Source organism: Camarhynchus parvulus, chromosome 4 (genome assembly GCF_901933205.1).
Source record: "Camarhynchus parvulus chromosome 4, STF_HiC, whole genome shotgun sequence".
Taxonomy (NCBI): domain Eukaryota; kingdom Metazoa; phylum Chordata; class Aves; order Passeriformes; family Thraupidae; genus Camarhynchus; species Camarhynchus parvulus.
The window spans coordinates 24,335,961-24,358,967 of record NC_044574.1 but is presented as its reverse complement, the minus strand read 5'-3'; the positions used below and the strand labels follow the sequence as shown (position 1 = coordinate 24,358,967).

Genomic DNA, 23,007 nt, shown 5'->3' with positions numbered 1-23,007 from the left:
TGTATGCCTCACATTTGTCAGCTCAGAAAACTTTTCAGAGATGTTAATAGCTCATGTCAATACTGTGAGTGAATGGGCAGAAATTCATCATTGAATGTCTCCAGAAAGGACAACTGCCAGTCTTGAGTCTCTCTTTTCAGTTTTTTTGTACAGATCAGGCGTGGGAGCAGGGAGCTCAATGAGTATTTGTAAGCTGCTGCTTAATATGCAGAAATGCTACATCAGGAAAACTTCAGTGAGGCTTTTGTGGCCACACCTCCTCTGTCTTGGAGTTTAGAAAATAGTACTGTGAAAGGCACGTCTGGAAGTTACTTTAAACAAGTTTCCTTTTATTCTGACAATAATAAAAATACCTACCTCTACTTAATAGATCTGTATCCTGTTTTTAAATGTCTTCTCAGTACTAATCAAGAAAATAATGAAAAATATTCCATTTAATCTAAAGTATAGCCTTTATCCTAGGCATTCATGGGCTGATATGAAATTGATGTCAGTTGGTTTCTTAATTCAGAAAATGCTGAAGGTCTATAGTAATACTCGAGCACAGTGATCAATGCTTATTGACATTTAAACCCCTATTCATAAGAAACTAGAAGTGGTCTGTAATAATGTTTTTCTACTCTGTGTCTTGATGCAATAGCTATTTAAATATGGGCCTCATCTTTTGTATAGGACTAGTCACAATAGCTTGAGAGGTTATATTCTGATGTATCAGTCTAAATTGCAAGTGAAAACTTTGAATCTCTAATAGATCACTAATGTGCTTTATTGAGCCTGTACAGAGCATCACACTCATGTAGGATAAGTCTATGCAAAGTCTCATACCTATTTTGGAGGAGCTGATATTATTTTACAAAGGTGGTTGAGATTGAGATTGATCTCATGACTGAGAACTCCTTTGTGGATTGGTTTTATTTTTATAATTACCATTACTGTATACGCTCTGTCATTAAACTACTCATTTTCTGAAGTTATGAAAATCACCCTTTGACATCAGAGGAACAAAATTTTCCTATTCCTACTTCTCATTTTGCTATCTAGTAACAACTAGCAATAATGTAAAATAGCTGGTTCATATTAAATAAAAAGGATTTACAGTTTTAAAAAATAAGAATATTTTATTTTTACCCAACATAAAACATCAAATGAAAGAGTAAGAATAACAGTAAGAATCAGAGTAAGAGTGATAAAAGACCAAGACAAGCAGAAGAAACAGATGTGTGGAGTTGAGATTTAAATTTCAGTCACAGATGTTTAAACATGGCAATTTATAACAATTTAAGTGACACCATGAAAATAATTAATTTATTAAGTAATTGGAGCTATACTGACTTTTTTTATTCCGTAAACTTTGGATGATGGGGAGGTTATTTTCCCCCTTCCCCCAAGCAGTTCATATCCATAACTGGAATTGAACATTGTGTTCCTATTTCCTTTGCCTCACATATCAGATGAATAGCCATGATCATATAATGCATAACCAATATAATGCATAACCCATGTAATGCATAACCCCAAACATGAGCAGGCTTCTGGGCATACTCACACTGGGTCTGAGCTGCACAGTTCAGCTGCTGTGGTTCACTGTGCCATGGCTTACTTGAGGGGTGCAAACTGCACCAAGTTCAGTTTGAAACACACACAGCAGAAAGTGATTATTCGCATGCCCACATTTTTGCATTACATGGCTGGAAAACTTAGAAATACAAGGATCTTTGTTGAGGTCCATCTCATTTTAGACAGGCTGGGGACCTAATTCTTTCCTTTTCAGTAGAAAATTTTGTAGGTGTTGAACTACAGAGTGGTCTGAATTTTCACTGCCTGTTCACGTATATAGACTAAAATACTATTTTTAAAAGGACCCATCACCTCTTCTTCTGTAAAAGGGACCTGGATTCGTAATTTGAGTTGTTAGAGTAGGACGTATACCCTAAGAGAGGAGTGTTTGAGTCTGCTCCTAAATTAGTGTCCAGCATCCTAAAACCCTATTTTGCAGGTACAACTTCCTTCATTGTCCATCATAACTAGGATGGAACACACTTATCTCTGAATAAATTGCCCACTGCATAGCAAGTGTTTCTTGTCACTAATAATAATGTAGTAAGCTCCATATTACTTTTTTCATATAGGGTTAAGAGTGTAATTTTCTAGGGCCCAAGATTCAGAAGGCAAATAGGTAGGTTATTTTCTTCTTCACTTATAGTTTGAGGTGAGGGCTCTATTTGTCCTTTGTCTTTTTCCGCCTTTTAGCTCTTTTAGTTTTGAGCCATTATGGCATGAGCCAATTGTTCTTAATCTTGTAAGTAATATAAAATTAATGTTTCTGCTTAGATACTAGAGATGTTTTGTCTCTTGAAGTTAAATATGTGGTATTCCACTAAACAGTAGTGTTTCTACTAGAGACCACTGCTTTTAGCCACACTGAAAGATTTCTTCTTCATGGACATTTATTGATATATTCCATAAGAACTTGAGGACTTAGAGATGCTACCAAATTTCATCTCTGTTTAGTTTGCATCTAGGCCTCTGACCAAGATACATACCAGTCCCTTATTACACTAAAATGAACTAAAATGCCTAAAACTTGCATGCTTTCTTTAGAAAAAAGTAAATGCTAATATTTCAGGAAGTCAATACTATGCCTTAAAGGATTTCTTTACAATTTTATACTAAAACCACTTTCAGTGTAAAGGCCTTGAAAATTCTAACTTAAATTCTGTACAAAATAAGCTGAAGGCAACATTCCATTGCAAATTAAAATTTTATTCTAAATACTTGCCTTGCTTTTTAAAAGTCACTCCAAAACATTTCCAAGTGTTGCTTAACATCATTTACCTGTAAGAGCAGTCAACATGTGGAATAGATTCAGTGTATGTGTTTAGGCCTTTCATTTAAAATTAGTGTTTTATAACACTTTGCCTGCTAGTTAAATCATAGTGGAAAGTTAATGTCTTTTCCATATACTCCTTGGTTATGAAGGGTCAAGCCTATGTGTATTTGAGGTCTTCTATTTTCTTCCTAGAGTGTGATGCTTTTCTTTACTCTCTTTGCAATTACCAGCAATGAGATGTACACATATTTATGACCAGCTATTGAGTCATGTATCTTCCACCGCCCTAACCCTTTCAAATCAGTATTTCTAAAGTTTACTCCAGTATTTGATACAAACAAAGGGGAAAAAAGCATCAATTGTACTGATGTTGAGTGCATAATTAATTATTCTGTAATGCACAATTGATTATGTACTCAACTTGCACCTTTACAGTCAGCTCCTGCTGCCAACAAATTCATCACAATTAAATAATAATTAATATTTTGAAATTCAAAAATCAAAATACAAAAGAGCTGCTAAAATCTGATTCAGCTAAAATAAAGTAATTCCATGTCTTTTCAGTTTATATTCTGAAAAGTTATAAAATTGTGCTTGTTGCACTTAAATCTACCAAAGTAAACAAATTTAGCATTAGAAGATTTTGGAAAATTCAGGGTATTCTCTTTCTGTATTGCAGCCTTGAACAGTCATGACTTTGTATGCAATCTTGTTTTAACAAGTGACCACCAAAAAAAAATTTACTCTTATCTGTTGTAAAAATAGCAATTATGGCTGGATTTTACTTTCCATTTTTAGTGTTAATAGTTGCCAAATTCAGGAAGTTTTCCATCTCAAAGTAGTCACAGACATGTTCAGACATTGCACCATATGGTTTTTTAAAAAAATCTGAATTTGGTCATAGAATCCAGTCTGGATGCCAGTCTGGGTACATACAATAAACATACATATTGATTGTAGTAATTCATGCTTCCTTAATGAAGTTCAGTGAAATGTGAATTGTAAGAAAGCAGCATCTAAAAATTCACTTGAAAAACTTGAGTGCTAAATGGAGTAGACTGTTCAAATTATTTTGACATGTCTTACTTAAGAGCTTACGTTTTTCCTAGACTATATAGTTTCAGTGTAACTTGGTCATAAAGATTCATCAGACGTGCTGCTTCTCCACTTTGTCATTGAACTAATTCAAGGATGAAAATAATAGGAGAAAGTAGATATGCAGAATGCTGTGCTGAAAAACATTAAAAAATATGTTATCACATGTTTCAAATTAAATCTGCTTTCATTTAACCTTTTAGCAAAAAATGATAAAAATTATGCAATTAAAGAGATGTCCACTTCCCTCTCTACAGTACCTATGTAGCTGAGTTAGTGCTTCTTAACTAAGTAGCTCTAATGCTCTGGTAAAGCCTAATCCTTTTATGAGTAAGGATTATTGGTAGTTTTAAGTTCTAAACAGCAGGTTAGTCTATGAATTCTGTTAGTCAAGTTTGCTAACAATGGGAAGATGATGACTACTGATCTGTGGGTTCCCCTCCAGCAGCCCATATTTGTCAGAATTTTTATTTCATTAAGAATTAAGTGAGATTAAATCACTCTTAAAACCTTAAAGAACCTGTCATTTCTTCTGAAAATAGTTACCTCCTTAGAACATTTTCCTATTTACATGGAATTGCTCACGTATCTGGCTAGATTGCTTGCTGTCTGTTCTTGATTGAAAGTTGGGTTTATCATTAATTTTTATACGGGTTTAAACCACAACATTTTCAGTTGTGTTGTAAATATGTTGTAGTGGTATCCCTTTTTGAGAGGCTGAGGAAAAATCTGTTTATTGTACCTTGCAAGACATTTGAGTAATACACAGTTCTAATCTTTTGCAGGTCTGGTTTGCATTTGTCAATGGCTTTTCTGGACAAATTCTTTTTGAAAGATGGTGTATAGGTCTTTACAATGTGGTAAGACAATTTGTGTGCCTTTAAGTACATTTAACCATGAATGTTTTTTGAGTAAGCAATCTTTAAGCAAATCCTCACCTCTAAAATGTTGCATTTTTTTCTTTTTAAACCACCTAGATGTTTACAGCAATGCCTCCTCTAACTCTTGGAATATTTGAGAGATCCTGCCGAAAAGAAAACATGCTGAAATACCCTGAGTTATACAAGACTTCCCAAAATGCACTGGACTTTAATACTAAGGTAGATCTTTGTAAAAATCAAAACATAAAGCAAAAATTCATAGGAATTCAGTATAGTTATGTCCTATACTGCTCATAATTAAAAATTGAGGGGATTTTTATTGCTATTATTTCCAGGTGTACACTTGTCAGTGAATGGTACAAATCATATATATATGATTTGTATATATATATATTCATTTTTACCAAGTATGGAAATGGACAACAAGGATTTCATTTTTTCAACCCCTTTTTTTTTCCCTGCTGGTAATAAAGCTGTCTTCTGTAGGCAGAAGTGATTAGACTTCACTGTTGCTGGGCTGTATGTATTTGTACTGTTATATGGAAATGGATTACTGAGGCCTGTGGAGAAGTGTTGCAGTGGACAATAAGAACTGTCACTAGATTTGTAGAGGGAGGGACGTGGTACTATGTCAATTTGGAGTTGTGGTTTTATGGTTTAATTTTGAGTTTTGGGAAAAAATACTTGAAAGTCAAGAATGTGTCAGTATGGATCAAAAAGAATGTGAAGCTACTTTTGGTGGGAAATGGGTGATGTTCATCTTAGAGAGACTAGCATAAGTAGTAGTAAAAGAATGTAGGACTCTTTAATACATAAAATAAGAAAATTTCTACAGCATTGCCCATAAAATATCTCTTTTGAAAAAACTAAGTCAAACTTGTGCCTGAATCTGTGATTTCATGAGTATTTGACTTTTGTAAAAGATTCTTCTGATTTTACTTTTCGTAAATATAATTGTGACATTTCAAGTAATGTCCTTTTACGTTGAACTTGGGGACATTTTCAGTATATCCTGGAATTAACAGTGCCTACATCGATGGTCTGTAGTAAATATGCAGAGCTGATACAGCATACTTAACTCTTATATCTGCACCACTTGTGCTATATAACTCAAGTTACCCCAATATATACATAATTATTTGTCTAAACTATCTTTGTTCACTGAAATAGGTGAGATTTTTCTCCTTCTTCCTCATTTCATCCCTTCAAAATCCACCCTGAAAGTTTGTAGGACACTGTAACAGAGTCTCTTGTGTCCCTATGAATGCTTTCCAAATTTGAGGCTTTTCATCGTCCCATAAATACATACACTTTTTTGTGTTGTGATAGTTTTAATAAGCAGTGTGAGTTATAATAGCTGTTTTTCTCTTTTAAAATAAGCTTTCATTTGTTTTTTTTTTATTGCACAGATGTATTTTTGACTTAATTGGAAATTCTGTGACTGTTCCCATACAACATTTGCTATGAGTAAATGTCTACAAACTCACCAGCTACAAAATTCCCACCTATATAAGTTGAATAGTTGGTGTTAAAGATTTGGAAACATTACTGCCTTGAATATTGATGCAGATATTTGTTATGGTAAAAGGGATCAAAGGTTATGAGGTCATGACAGAGGTTAAAGGATTAGCATGGGACAAAAAGAATTGGTCAGGAAAATGGAAAAGTAGAACTAATTTTTCTTGCACCCACCTGTGCTTTCTGTCAAATAAAAACTTCTGGTAATGACACAGCAAGAAGGAGAGACAAAGGTTAATGAGTAGCACAAGTTAAAATGTGCAAAGTATTAGAGTGTAAATTGGACCATGCAACCAAGTGTAGCTGAATAATCTAAAAAAAGACATTGAGATATTGTGGAAAATGTGAGACAGGCAACTTAATTTCAATTGTTTGAACACCTTAACAATCAAGATACACATCATTCAGTTACAATGAAAGGTATAACAGTCAAAAGCATTGTTAGTGAAAAAACCAATATTGCCATACTGAAGGAAATGGGCTACGTATTTTTATTGTCTTTTTGTGTCATTATGCAATATATTATGGGCAGCGTTAATAGAGTGTTTTTTCTTAAACTTAATACAATCCTTTGCAGAAGGCATCTTTTACAAATGAAAATAAGTTTGAAAGTAAAGCTTCAGCTGTTCGCAAATACATTAAAGGAATTTTAATATGATCAAATTGTGCTTCTCAAGAATGGAGTATGCAAGGAGAAATCTAAGGAAAAAACTGATATTTGTCCTTTTTAAATTCCTTTGTGTGTGGGAATATGTAGGTTAGGCATATGTGTAACTCAGGTTTTAATTTTTCTATTATCTAAATTTATTCTTATACTAAATGCAAATTATAAAAGCTAGAGTCCTTTTTAATTCCCCACTTAGAATGTAGGAATTGTTCCAGCTGTCTAGTTTAGTCTCATTTTTCTGATGATATTCCCATATTTTTATGTTTTAATTTCCCTTCTGAATTGAAATTAAAAGGAGGAGATAATACACACTTTTTTTCAAAGCATAAAAATAAACAAATGACCCATGAAGAGCTAAGAGGCAGAAAGTGCCTGTCAGTTATATTACTTCACAGTGGTGGCCTAACAAAAACACATTTTGTGAATCTAACACACGGATAAAAAGAAAGGTCAGGGTTCACAGAGCTAGTTTATTGCAAATGGTTCTCATGGATTTTCTGTTTTCTCTTTCTTAGGTTTTCTGGGTTCATTGTTTAAATGGCCTCTTCCACTCATTCATTCTGTTTTGGTTTCCACTAAAAGCCCTCCAGCATGGTAAGTATTATGAAAAATAAAAATATAAATGTTGAAAAGTACAAAATTTCTAAATATTATCTTATTTCTAAGAGAAGCTTTATAAATAATAATAGTTCAGTGTGATTAAATTTCAAGATACCATTTCTAGAACTAAACCAGATGCCATATACATAAGATGTTTTATTTAAGATCTGTGTAAAAGCAGGAATAATAATATGTACATTTAGCTATTTCAGTAGTGTGGATGTAAATGCAAACAAGATGGAGAAAAAGACATAGCTATTTAATCATGCTAATTTTTATGAAATACACCACCACGGTAAATACCTACACAATTCTAAAATGCTATGATCCCTTGTATTGCCTCTTACATTTTGTCAACATTTAGTTTTACTGTGTGTACATTCTGTCCTGTTAGTTCAAGGCCATACTAATCTGCTAGTTTATATTTCTAACAGTGGGATTGTGGCAGAGGAACAGTGACGTCTTGGATGGCTCAGTCCTGTCCATCTTCTAGTTCAACTGTTGTATATGCTTGAGCTGCAGAAGGAGGTGGGGTGGTTGAGAGGAAAGTGGTGCTAATTAAAGGAAACTTGAAAGCACTACTTCCATTTTGTGGGAATGTTTGGGGCTGTGTGAGCTCTCATAAAGGTGGGGTTTTGTTTTGTTTCAAATTTGTGGGGAGGAAAAAAACAAGTGCGTACCTTGCAGCTTTTCTGAAAATTAGTCCCGTTTCAGTTTTGGTGATGTAGCCAAGCAGTCTGCCCTGGCATAGGGTACAGAAATGTTCTCATGGACTTCTGAAAGTGCTTAGACTAGCAGCTCAGGTCAGCTGAGTAACAGCTGCTTATCCCCTAAAAACTTAAGGGATACTTCTGAGAACAAGTCCCTGCTTCCACCTTCTCTTAACAAAGAAGAGGTGCAGATAGATCCTGAAATATGAAAGTTATAGCTTAGCTTTGTGCATTAGAGTGCTGAGTCCCAGCACTCTGAGTGGTGGAAATAGGCTTAGCTGCCTGCCTATTCCTCTGCCTTATTCTCACTTTGCTCTTTACTGCTAGGAATATATTGCAAAGCAGTGCACTGCTATATTAGCAGGTATTTATTAGAATGTTGAAAACCAAATCTTGAAGATTATTAAAATCTCTTGTCGCCCTTCTCTTGGTCAAATTCTACTGTTTAGTCATAGTCTTGCTTGTCCACCTATTTCTTATCTGTAAGTAGAAAATTTCAAACTGCATGTCATAGTAGAGTCTATCAAGAAATACGTGATCAGAGAATAAGTATGGATTTGTAAGAATTGTTTGTCAGAATTAGCTCCATGGGACTTTACCATTGTACAGTACAAAAAATTTACACTCTATGTACTGTCATGTGGATACAAAAAGGGACCCATAAATTTTCACAGAAGCTTCTTCAGATGCAACTTTGTCAACATAAATGGGAGAAGCCAAACTTGCATGTACTAGTAAATTCACAGGTGCTCCCTCTTTTGTATAATCGTTAAAATAAGTTATAGTCTCGGCTTTTTTTTTCAGGCTTCAGCTCCTGTAGTCCTTCTTGGTGTGCTAGTCTGTCCAGGGAGAAAGTTAAATAGGGGAAGTGTCAGAAATGCAGCCAGTATCACTAGAGCTAAGGATGCAGCCATTGTGAGCTCCTCATCATGGAATGGGAGACAGCTAGGTTATGGAGGATTTCTATCCTAGTATTTTTGTATGAAGTTGTCCCCTGCTGTCTCTTCCAGAATATCAGTAAATACATAATTTTTTTTTCTTTGTTAAACTATCTTCACAAGTCCTGAAAAGCTTTTAGAGAGGAGCATTCTTCATCACAACCAAAATGGATTTCATTTCAAGGATATATAAAGATGATATGAAGGCTGGAAAAACAATCAACACAAATATGAAAACATACTTAATTAGCAGTGTTTAATATACCATGTGCCAGCTGAGATAACGGAAAATAAGTGTTTCCAACTACAGCCTGTTTTTATCAGCATTTATCACCATTTTTGTCACCTTCCTCTGTCCAGCCTAGTCAGAGGAGTTAAAAATCCATCCCTTCATTCCCCCCACAGAGAAATGCCTATATTCTTCTCTTTCCCCCAATACAACTTTTTTAAAAAATACTTCATTATTATTCTTTTTTTTTTATTGTCTTTTACTTCTATCCTTACTACATACACAACATTTTGATTACTCAGAATAACACAGTAAAAAGCAATATCCCAGTGGTTAGAACCTCTACAGCAGTGTTATAATTTTATTGTTTTAGTTGCTGTATATGAACAGCCCTGAATGCTAGAAGCATTTCAAAGCTAAACATGGGAAAATGCAGCCACCTCATCACTTTTAATTGAGAATGAGGAATTTCCTCATAATATTTCAGTTGTTGATCATCCCATGTCTAAAAATAAATTTGACAGAACTGGGATCAGAAAAGCCTATGCTGTAAAAATACTCATGAACTTCTGATAAATTATGGAAAATTCACTGCTTTAGAATCTTAAGCTTAGGAAACGTGGTTTTTATGGAAATACGATTTTTTATGAAAATGCGTCTCTTGAGAGCTCTGACTCTGCATAAGTGATGTGTGGGTGTGTTTCCATATGTGCCAAATGGATATGTACTTATATGAATCCACATATTTGAGTTGGGTAAATTTTGAAACTTTTATGAATGACAAGCATCTCAAGAATTTAAACTGAGTATATTTTGTATTTTTACTGAAGTTGAATTCAGAAATATGCATAAGGGCAAAGATAAGTTTCCCTACCAAAAATAACAATTTATGAATTTATGAAAGTCTGACTCTAAGCCTTCTGCTTACTTACATGTTACAATCAATATATACTATAACCATTATATTTCACATCTTTCTGAAGATAAGATTTTATATCTCTGATATTAAAAGAAACTATAATTGCACTGTTACTGAGTACGAAGTTGATTTTATTGGTATATGGTGTCACAAAATGTTCCTGTTTCCTGCATAATCCCTGAAGTCACTGAAAGTTTTAGAGCACTAAACATGATACAAGTCACAGTTTTCTAGTGTTCAATGCAGTTCAAGGTGAAATCTCTTAGTACCCTGTATAAAATGCTGCCATCCCTTTTGTATCAAAATTAAGATCATATATAGTCCTGTTGTGGATGTTTAAATGTTTTTATTTTTATCCCTGTTTCCTTTTCCAGGTACTGTATTCGGCAATGGCAAAACTTCTGATTACCTGCTCCTGGGTAACACTGTATACACTGTAAGTCTACATTGGCTCTAACTATTTTAAAGATATCCTGCTACTATTACTATTAATTCTATTCCTGGAAGACTTTATTAGTGCAGTGCCTTAAGAAGTGCCTTAAGAAATGGCTCTTGAATGACTCTTTGAGAAGATTTGGAGTGCACTTTGTGTTCTAATTCCAGTTTTTAAAACAAAGCAGTTTAATAAAGATGCAGAAGATACATTTGTTCTTTACTCTTAACTGTCTGTTTTTTTTAAATAATGGGAATTCTAATTCCCTAATTAGCATGCTTATTAATTTAGTTTAAGCATTTGCATTGGAGAAGTCTCAGGTTGTTGATTATAGAAGTGGTTTGTGGACTTCTGATGATACAATCCTCTTCTCTCTCTCTTAATTTATTATGAGGCCTTAAAAGAGGCATTGAGCCATATTGAATAAACGTTGTGGGATGCCTTTTCAAAGGCAATCAAACCACCAGAAATACACCTGATCTATACCTAACAGTAAACTTCTGTTGCCCTCATAGATAGTAGTCATAATTGTTTTTTTCCTTTTAATCTTTTATCTCCTAGAATAAATTAGTGAAGCTAAATATGTGCTTTTCACTTACTAGATGTGAATGTTATGCAGTAGCAGGTTTTCCTAGGTCTCTCTTAGAAGTAAAATTAGATTTATGCTTACTGTCCTCTGTTCTTCAATTTTAAAAGTTTAATTTTTCAAGTTCCTCATTGTTGGTAGGTACGAAAAAGAAGTTACTTCTTCCAATAAAGTAAGGGGACTGTAATATGAATTCACATCAAAATCACTTCTTTGGGGAATAAGGAAACACCACAACTGAAATAGAAGGAAACTGTTCTAGACACATGGTAAAACAGAGGTCACAATGCTGCTCATATGTCACATTCTGAAACTGCTTCTCAACTAGCACAGCTGAAACTTGACCATCTTGAGAGGTTAATTTCTTGCTACTAACCTGCAGAGTGGTCAAGAATTTCCCAAAAAAACTAATTTCCTGCACTTCAGGTTAAAAGTCTGGGGAAATATAGAAGTTGCAATTGATGTTTTCCTGCTCTTGCACGGGAATTCAAGGAAATTTGGTACATACGTGATTTTTGGAGAGATTTTCAAAATGAGGGTGGAGAGTTTTTTTGCGTTTTTTTTAATCTGTTCATGTGAAGTGTATGAGTAGTAACAGTTGTCAGTCATATCAAAATTCTGAGGCTAAGGTAATTCTCATTCCTCATACTGTTTACAATGTGGTTTTCAGACGTCTGTAGTCATCAGTTCTTCGAAAGTCAATAAGAAAGGAATTCAGAAGTTGATATAGTTTAGTTTCTTTGGATCCAAAAGTAAAATTCAGAAATATGCAATGATTCATTGTATGTCCTGGAATTATTTCTTTAAACATAAATTCCAAGTAGGAATAGAGTGCTGTGAAAATATCTGTTTGACCATTTTAAGAGTCTTTTTGTAAAAAAAAGCTCAGTCTTCACACAGAATACCAGTTTGAGTTCTTGGTCCCTGAGTAGGATTTAGTGCACTATTGAAGCAGAGGAGGGAGCAGTAAACCCCATATTCTTGAGGGAGTGGCTGTGTGTAGTTGGTGATTTTGTTAGGGGTATCAGATCTGATCCCATCACAGGTCAGTAAAGGCTCTATACTCACTCCTTTTATAGAGATCTGCAGTGTTTGTTTTGTGAATACATTTTGTCTATGCAGCAGCAATGTTTGATCTTATCCTGAAGGATGTTTACTTCTCTTACAACTGAGAAGCAAACAAGTGTACCAAAGGAGTTTGTTTGGGTTATTTTTCCATAACTTTTTTTCATGCATTCAAATACAGAACCCAAACTGGATAGACCAAGCAAATTATAATACTCATAATAATCTTCAATTTTCTTCTAATTAGATTTCATACATGTTTTAGATAATGAAATTGTGGTGGTGTGAGGTTCTGGTGGGTTTTTTTTTGGTCTTTAATAGCCCAGTTGAAATAGGAGATTTCAGGATTTCAGAATTGAAAGTATAAGCTTATAGGTGAAAGCTTTCTTGCAGTGTTTGTATTCTTCTGTGCACCAGAGTGAAAGATTTGTCATACATATTTAACTAGTTGCTTCAGCTTCTGATTGAAGTACATTTCTTCTGAATTTCTGAGGCTGCTTGAAGTTCGATATAAACAGACTCACTGACAACCAGTGCTGCCAACAAGCTAGAATTTAAAGTATCGCTGTTAGAGTTGGAGGTTGGTCTTTGTGACTTCTTTTATCAGCCTGATACTCTTCAGATTACAAGTAAAGCAAAACTTGTGATACACATCCACGAGTGAGTTACAGAATGTCATAACTATATTTGTGGTAAACAGAAAACTTGCTTGAGTGAATTTCAAAGGAAGGAGATAAACAATTTTTCTGGATCAACTACTCCTTGCTATGGGATTCTAAACTTTCTCCTGTTGCTCATCTGTAAGCTAAAATGGAACATACAAACGTGATGTTTTCAGAGACTACTGTATAAAAAGTATAAAGATAAGAAAAGGGTAAAGATCAGAGGGAATAATGAAAATGACATAACAAACTTACTCAACATGTTATTTGTATGCAGAACATAAGTCTTATATTACCAACATTTAACTCTTGGGCTTTTCAGGGTTTGGTGCAGATGACTCATTTACTGATGAAGTGAACAAAACTTTTGGTTGTTTTTTAAGTTTAGATTAATGTAAACTTGAACAATTGCAAGCTTTCTTCAGTCCAGCATATGTCTTCTAAATCTGTCTTGGTGTAGAAAGTTGCAGTCATCGTCTGTAACTAGAGGGTCTTCAGTCTCTACTGAAGAAGACTACTACCCTTTTCACAAACCTTTCTGTGTAACCTAAATACTGTCAATAAAGATGCCAACACCTTTGTAAGAGCCAGACTTAGAGTTCTAAGAAGCAAGGATAAGATTTCTAATGCAAAAGAAGAGTTGTCCAGATCAAGGGAGTGGCCATTATTAATGGAGTCTAGTAATTCTTAATGTTCTATTATTAGATTATTACTGGGTTGTGTCCTAAAATCTTCTAGTAGCAATTCACTTTTTCTTGTCTTCTCCTGGAAGTTTAACCAAACTAATAATTTCTGTGTGTTAAGATTCCCGTATTAAGAATCCTCTCTTTGACTTTCTCTCCTGAAGTTTGTGGTTCTGACTGTGTGTTTGAAGGCTGGATTAGAGACCTCATATTGGACTTTGGTAAGCAAATGTCTTTACCATATTCTCAAATGTTTTGTGAAATATGATGGATGAATAATTGTATTGTTTTCTTCTTAGCTGCTATATTGCACCCTCTAAGAGTTTGTCAGTAGCAAGCTGTGGTTACTGTGTGGAAGGACAGAATATCCACATACAAAAAATAATGTTCAATATTGAAAATTACGACAGATTTAATACTTAAAGTAGAAAAATCAAATTACTCTGGACTTACTGTAACTGAATTGAAATTGGCTTAAAATGCAGTAATATTGTTGCTGATAGTATCATTTTCCTTTAAGAAATAGCTAACTGAAGTAGTAGAGTTAAATTAATACAAGGCAGGGAAATTTAACCCAATATATCAAAATAGCATTGTAAATACTAGGTAGCAAAGATCTTATGTTATAATGCATCTGTGATAATTGTTCTTTTTTGGTTTGTTTCAACAGTTCAGCCATATAGCAATCTGGGGAAGCATTGCACTTTGGGTAGTGTTTTTTGGAATCTACTCTTCTTTGTGGCCGGTCATTCCTATGGCACCAGATATGTCAGGAGAGGTAAAAATATATTTTAACTACCATCCAAATGTGTGAAAAAAATATTGTTTCAGTCTGTAGTACAGACCTAATCTTTATTGGATCCTTCTGCTAACTAGAGGTGCATATGTCATTCTGTCTTTTATACCTTCGATATGGCAACCATGTTTATTTAAAATAGAATAAATTTTTACTCTTGTGAAAATGGAGCTCAGCTAACAGGCTGTGAGTATATGGTCTAATGAGAAAGAATAGACAGGTAAGCTGTTTTGTAGTTCTTAGGTAAGCTTTAATTTTCTGAAGAAAAGTCTTACCAAATGCAGTTCTCAGAATTACAGCGCTTATTTTTCTGGAGCATTTTTTTATGATGAAGTAACCAATAGTAGCCTGGTTAAGGCTGTTTTTAATCTTGAATTTTACAGATTTTCCAAGTACTTCTGTAAAATGCCTCAAAAAAATTTGAGGTGCCATAACATTGCATTAACCGCTTGTCATGAGCACTTCCTTTTTGATTAATGTGCTGCTTGGAATGCATTATTGTAATGTATCTTTAACCTTTTGACAGTAATTAGTGGTTTCTCATTAATTTTTAATTGCATTTGTGTAAACCTGATCTGAATATTCCAGATTGGATTGAATCTGTAAAGGATCCTTATTTGCTACCTTATCTGATTTAATTGGAACTGCAGTCCCACATTCTCAATACCACTCAGTTCCAGAAACATCCAAAGAATTAATTTCCCAGACACTAATGTCTGCTTCTGGGCAGGACCAGTACCTCCTGAGCTGAGAAATTTGATGTGCATTCTCAGTGGGAATCAGAAACTGATTCCCACTGAGAATGCACATCAAATTTACAAGAATACAAGATACAAGAATACTTGCTTGTATCAGGAAGATATTCTTCTAATGGTTCTCAAAGCATACAAACTACATCAAGCCTTACACCAGTAAAAGAGTGAGTCCCTTTAACTCCACCACCACTGTGATACAATTCAGCAATTTAAAAATTTATGTAGGATGTGGGAAATGTTGGTGCATATCTCTCCCTCTCTTTAAAGTAATTAAGACTCATAAATCCAACCTCCTATTTAAATAGTTAGAGGAAAAAATTGTTCATAGGCATTTCTGTAACTACTGCATTTTAAAGGCAAGCACAAGGTGTTACCTTAAATACTTGGACTCCTAAGGAAAAGAATTTGAAATTACACAATTTCTGTCTGGTTTTCCTCTGTATGATAGTGTCTAACGTATGTATATAGGTAGATTTTGTATGTTACCACATTGCCTCCACTACTCAAAACTAATTCTGTATATTATTTTAAATTAAAGTAATCAAATCTATGATACTTCTGCATTTTTCTTCATATATACTATATTTTATAGAAGAAACAATGTTTTTGGAATTTGGTGGTTTTAGAGATTTTGTAAAACCTTTATAGCTTTTAAGACAGCAGAACTTTCATGGTGATAAGCACAGTGGAAACAAAATGGTGTGTTATACCTGGTATGACATAAGGGTGGATACTTCACTATTGAAATAACAGTGTTATAGTTAGTACATTTTCAGACCCTGGAGTTACGGTGAAAACACCTGGTTTCGAGGGAGTATAGTTCCTGTGATCTTCTAGAAACAGTTCTTCAATAAAGAGATCTGTCAACAAAAATAATGCTCATAGGCTTTGAATTCAAAATTGTGCCAAAATAGTCTGATTTATGAACCTAAAGTCATTTATTTGTTGTGATAAAACTTTATCTGTACTTGAAATGGGTAGTCTTAATTTGTTAGTGTGTTTGCTTATGCATGTGTGTGTATATAGTAGTTTTGATGTGTGTATGTGCATGAAGTTGTTCGAAGGGGGGTGTTGTTGATGAAGGTTGGTTTTGTTTTCTTTCTAGGAATATATTTCAATGTCTGTGATGTCAGAATAAAGTCTTTTGAAAGTATCATAGGCTGTTAAAGCTTATGTTTAAAACTCTGGTCTAGCTTTTTGTGCTGCACTCTGTGTGGCTAAAAGTGCTGTTGATGCATTCTGCAGCTCAGACTGGAAGCAGGATTTCCGTAAGCTTTCCTGGAAGCCCCACTACTGACTGAGTAGTCTCTGGCAGGGCAGATTTCACTGAGTTTCTCTGTAGCAAATCAGGCTTTCCAAAAGTATTGAAACTAAAAGAGTCATGGATTTATCTGTGCAAAAAAAATGTGATGTGACAGAAACAAATCCATATAAGCAATTCTACTTGCATGTGCAAATACTGCTTGCCTGATTTCTTCAAATGTGTGAGTCAGACTTGAAAAATTCATCAACTATACTTGGCAAAAGTTAGAGGATGTCAAAAGCTGACGTCTGCTTCTTAGCTTTTTGTCCATTTTAGCTGGTATGATCTGAGAAATTATGCTGAAGGGGACTTTCATGCATTTTTTTAATCAAATGTGTTCATTAAAAATTCCCCCTTTTTAATAAACTTAAGATTTATAAGGACATATAGTTGCAGGTTACATAACTATATTCCTTAGAAAGTTTAAAGGTAATCTCTTTATTCTTCTTAGAGCTGGTAACAATTCTGTCTTAGTAGGTTTATAGTCTTTCCAGTCTGTATTCTTGACATAATATTGGTCCAACAATTAAGTTCCAGCTAGATAGAGTCTTCTGCAAATAGATTTTCCATGTCTTCTTTGAGATAGAAAGGCACTTAACAAAACATTCTGGTAAGGATTCAGTTCTTCTTCATATTAATGTCATGAAAATAGTAAGGTTCTTCCTGCTTATTTCTGGTTCTGTTCCAAGAAAATAAAATTCTAGTGCTCTTGAGGGGAAGAGAAAAAGCATATGGAGGTGATGGAAAATTCATTAATTGGATGCAGAGGAAGGTTTTAATCTAAATATTTCAAAACTTATTTTTTGTATCCATTCCTATAAAATATTCAACTCTGATAAATGTATTTCAGTGGAGAACAATGCAAGGTAATGACTTGAGAAAAAATTGAGTTGTAACAGAAGAAAAGTCAGTTCATGCTCCTAATACTCTTACATTTGAGCACTAAAGCTAGTGGTCCAAAGTTAAAGCATAAGAGTTGTTGGTTTCTGTTCATCTTTTACTATCCAAGCATCATCCAGTCACTTACTGAAGAAAGAAACAAATATATCATATATTTTTGCAAGTTTTTCTGACTTTTTACGCTAATTGTTTCCATCATTTTGTGTATTTTTCCAATTATACAGAAGATAATTAAAGTTGGTGTTTACTGTATTGTTCCAATTATACAGAAGATAATTAAAGTTGGCTTTTACATATAGGTTGCTGTATGTTGGTATCACAGAAGGAAAGATTGCAGAATGCTGTGCTCTAAAAAAAAATACAGTAAAATGAAAAATTAGGAAAGTTACAGCATTTTTTCTCTGTTGTCTAGGCCACTAGACCCCTTTCTTTGACGTGTTCCTAATAGTATATTCAAGTGTATTTTTCTGTCTCTCTCTTCTGCTCTGAGTTTTCCCAGAACAAAAACACACAGGGCCCCCCTTGATCCAAAATGTCCAGTTCATCTAGCATGCTGAGACAATTCTGGCATAAAGACCATTGTTTTCCGTTTTTTCAAGACTGGTTTATCTATACTAGGCCAACTCATCCACCTATAGAGTACTATTTCTCACAGTGTGGGAACTACATGGCTGTCCATGGTGTAGTAGTCCTAAGTCTTGTAAGTAGTGATAACTTGTTGTCAAACAGGTAGTGCACCAGAAGAGTTGCAATTTGACTTTTGACTCACATAAATAAGATATCCTGTCACAGGTGTTCTCTTGATATAACTGGTAGTTCTGTAGCTGATTATCTGTTAGAGATTGATAGTAGGTGTCTAGGTTATAGTAGCTTTCCATATTCTGAAACCAGTTACATCTTGCCAACCTTAAAACAGTTTCTATTCCAGTTGTGGGGTTTTTTCTTAAAGAAATAAAGTTCCAAGTGAAGAAAACTTAATTCATTTTCCCTGATTGATGATGTTCAGATGAAAACTGTCAGTTCACTATTGTCTTTTGGCAGACACAGGCTAGAAGGAAAAATGGATGCAAACTATGAGAGAAGCAATGGGTTTTATGAAGCTGAAGAAAATGGAAAAATAGGCCATAAAACTGAAGAAGGATATATGATAAAAAGGAGTGATAACTTAAGTAATTAATTATGTAGTATAGTATGTGTAACTGTAGCAAATCAACATCATGAGTCTCTTAGTAGAAACAAGACATAAATATTTTATCATTAATTAAGTGGAACTTACTGTTTACTTTCATATTATTTTGCTTGATTTAAAAATTACTTTCCTTGAGTTTATTCTGAGACTATATTCTTCTAGTCTTAGACACAGATCCTAAAAAAACTGGGAATTTAGCCTCTATCTACTTATAACAAAATATTAAAATACCTTTTCTGCAAGGAGAATTTTGGTAGTAGTAGCAAAACACTATTTCTGTGGGAAAAAATGGGGATGCACAGCTTATTGAGAGAGAAATACTGAAAACATTTCAAAAGCTTTCATTGATTTTATAACAACTTTGCATCCTCTGTAGCATACAGAGGATATTTTTTATTATATTAAAATATTATAATAGCATACAGAGGATATTTTATTATATTAAAATTTGCATTACATTTGCAGGAATGTTTATTCATGCATTTACTTTCTGTCAGTACTGTCTAGTATGGAAGCATGTGAACAAGGAACTTTGTGGGTTATTTTCTTAATATTTTACTAGTAAAGACTGTGCTCTTAAATACAGATGCACAGGAAAGAAAGGGGGAAAAACAACATAAAATTCTTTTTAGGCATTTTTTGGCTAGATTTAATACTGTATATTTTGACCCCTTGCATTAAAAAAGTTGCATTTAATTTCAAAAGAAAGATGTCACTTCAGAATAGAAGAAAATTTTTATTGTGGACTTGAAAAAAATCAGCTGCCTGGGTCTGTCTTTCTACTACATTGATATTAATTAGGTTGATACTTCTATAGATAATATTAACAAATAGATAATTTAAATACATTTTCAAAATATTTTAAACAACTTATGGTATTTTCTGTTTAGGCCAAATGAAGTTTGCATAAGTTTTTTAAAGTAAATGCCAAGTCTGTTCATACTTGATAAATGCTTTGCAGGTGTATTTTCTTTTTTCTTTTAAACTCTTCAGTACACAGAAGACTGTTCTGTGATACTGAACCAAATGGATTTTTAATCTTCAGGGAATTGCCAGAAGTTTCCTGTTGTCCATGTTTTGTCATATCTATATAATGACTGCAGAAATAAATGAAGCTGTGATTAGATTTTTCTATGTTTTTATATCTGTGTAGTCCTTTTGCAATAATTGCTTTAACTAATGACATTTCTGTAACTTACATCATCTAATAAGAGCAGCCTCCATTCATGTGTCAGTAGGCTGTAAAGCTGCAAGAACCTTCCGTTAGTGCTTCCAGTTAATAGGTCTACTTTTCCTTTAAGTCCTCTTAAAAAAAGCAGACTAATTTTTTAAATTATAAAAATAGATACTTTTCTAAACTAATATGATCATCTCTTTCTTGAAAAAATCTAGTTATGGTCTGAGTTTCAAACCTGTAATTGAGGTGGGGTGAAAAACAAATCAATCTGTAATGCTCCTTGTTACTGTTTTGTGCTCTGAATTGTTAGGCCTCTTTTTTTTACACCTATATGATTAATAAGATAGCTTAGAATAATAATACTTTACTTGAATAAGAAGTATGATATGGATACTAAAGCAAAAGTTGAGTATCCACAGAACTTTTTAATTTATGGTTGTACTGTAGACAATGCGCTGTAAAGTTCTTCAGAGCACCATCTGTTTCTGCTCTGCCTGACCCAGGGGATTTATAAAACTACTGGCGGAAATTGGAGTTAAGGTCCAAGCATGTATTTTACAGAATTTAAGTTCATTTGATTGAGGTTTTCAGAAGTCTTGTGAAAAACAGTAATATTTCTTTTGGGAAGATTTAGCTGCACTGTGTAGGAAAGGTGTATTAGAATATACTACATTGACAGCATTGGTTTCTTAAATATTGCTCTCTCTATATTATGCCAAGTATCCTGTTTATATGAAATCATGCATATTAAAATATTAGATATGCATCCTTTAATGCCTTTACTACATTGGGGTTTTTTACACAAAAACACATTCAATTTTTTTTTTTTTTTTAAATGTAGATAGTTTGGTCTCTAATGAAAAGGTCTTCTCTAGTAAGATGTTTGTCTAAAGTTTGATCCAAAAGTGGGAATTGGTTTTAGTCTCATGTAGAGCAAAGCCTACAAAGCAAAGTTTTTAGGATAGAATACAATCATAGAACAGCTGAACAGGTCTCTCGGAATCATCTGGTCTAATGCTTCCAACACTACGCCGAGTTGCCCTGGACTGTGTCCAGACAGCTTTTGAGTGTTACCAAGGATGGAGACACTACAGCATTTCTGAACAACCTGTGTTCCTGTTCAGTCACCTCACAGTGAAAGGTTCTCTTGATGTTCAGATTCAAGTTTTAGTTTGCTCTTCTTGCCTCTTGTGACATGACAGGGCTTCACTGGAAATAGCCTGGCTCTGTCTTCACACCCTCCACTCAGGGTGAGAGATCCCCCTAAGCCTTCTCTTAGGCTATAGTCCCAACTGCCTCAGGTTTCTCTGTTGTATGAGAGACACTTCAGGACATTGGACTAATTCAGTATATCTGTGTTTCTTGTGCTGGGGAGCCCAGAACTGAAGACTTCCCTAGGTGTGACTTCATCAGTGCTGAGTAGAGGGGACCTGCCTTCCCCTCTGCTGGCAATACTTGGTCTGATGAAACCAAAAGATACCATTCACTTCCTTTGTCACAAGGGCCCATTTCTGGCTCATTTTCAGCTTGGTGTCCAAGTCCTTTTCTGCCAAGCTGCTTTCCAGCTGGGTGGCCCCCAGGATATACTGTTGCCTGGGGTTGATCCTTCCCATGTGCAGGATTTTGGATTCCTCCTTGTTCAACTGCATGAGGTTCCTGTCAGCCCTTTGAGGTTTCTCTGGATGGCAACACAATCCTCTACTGCTTTTGCCACTCCTCCCCCCATTTTGTGTCAGTAGCAAACTTCCTGAGGGTACATTTTGCCTCTCATCCAGATCTTTAATGAAGATGTTAAATGAAACTGGACCCAGTATTGACCCCTGGGGTATACTTTCAGTTACTGGCCTCCAGCCAGCCTGACACTGATCACCAGCTGCCATTCAGCCCGTTTTCAGTGTATCTCAGAGTCCATCCAGCCCATACATCAGCAGCTTCTCTGTGAGGATCTTGGAGCTTTTGCACCCTGCTGTGTTGTCCCTCCAGTTGTAAAAGGTGCTATTAATGCATACTTGTCTCTTGCACTTTTAAAAAACAGTTGAATATTTTTAATAAGTTTTGCAGAATACAGCATAATAAATACATTTTAATGGTTGTATATTTAAGAAAAAATTCTATGGTGCTTTTCCTCAGTGTTAGCAGGGAGAGTTATAAATAACACCCCTAAAATTTGGGAAGTAATGATTTCTCTAAATTCCTCCAAACAAGAGAATTACTGTGCCATGCTTTTAAGGGAACCTGGCAGATAACTGAGTTGGCAATCTGCATTTCAAAAAATGGCTTTGAGCTCTGTATGGTAAGCAAATACCAAAGTCTATCAATTCTCACTTCATCACTTCATTATCACAAAATTTGTGGAATATGTGGAATATAGTCATTCTTCAGTGACTAATATCTAGGTGTCTAGGGTAGTTGGTCTTTTTTAGTCTTTTTTTCCTGTTGCACTGCTTTTTTACCAGTCTGGATTAAAATATTATCCAAATTCTGTGTCTTCATTTCAGGGGGAATAACTGGTGTACTAAATTTGCAAGAACATTGAAAGAATTCAACAATAAAAGCTAGGCTTTTCCTTCTTAGTCCAGAATATTTCCCATCCTCAGCAGAAGGCCCTTAGAGGCATTATCCTACAGTTTTAGCACATTTTCATCCCCCTTCCAAGTTTTCCCAGCTTGTCTTTTAAGACCTATGAGTCTTTACAAAACAAAAATCAGTAGTCTGTATGTCTTCCTTTCTATACCTATGTGAACATCTTGTTTAGGGAAAAAAGTTCCAGTGTACATTTGTGGAGAATATTATTACTTTTAAAAAAAATTGATTTATTGATTATTTTTTTAATTTAATCAGAGTTCATCACATAAAACATATCCATTTTAGTCATCTGTCCTCACCTGGGAGCCTAAAATTATGTTACCATTCTGATACTAACATATATTAACTATTTAATAATTTATATTTAAAGTTTTCTTTTTGTCTTTCACTTCAGGGGTTCTCTAAGGGGATTTTATTTTTCCATTTAATTCCCAATAGGTAACTTCCATTTTTACTCCTCAAACCTTCACGTTTAATTGTACTTG

General features: G+C 34.4%; 1 protein-coding gene across 5 annotated transcripts in view; it reads left to right on the top strand.

The window, feature by feature from the left end:
• ATP8A1 (ATPase phospholipid transporting 8A1) overlaps positions 1-23,007 on the top strand; it is a 101,254-nt gene that overhangs the window by 61,868 nt on the left and 16,379 nt on the right. For all 5 annotated transcript variants that reach the window (XM_030947045.1, XM_030947046.1, XM_030947044.1 and 2 more), the window contains 6 exons: positions 4,711-4,785; positions 4,903-5,025; positions 7,507-7,585; positions 10,762-10,823; positions 13,981-14,037; positions 14,487-14,594. In XM_030947045.1, the coding sequence (XP_030802905.1) occupies positions 4,711-4,785; positions 4,903-5,025; positions 7,507-7,585; positions 10,762-10,823; positions 13,981-14,037; positions 14,487-14,594 (504 nt within the window). The remainder of the gene's footprint in view (positions 1-4,710; positions 4,786-4,902; positions 5,026-7,506; positions 7,586-10,761; positions 10,824-13,980; positions 14,038-14,486; positions 14,595-23,007) is intronic.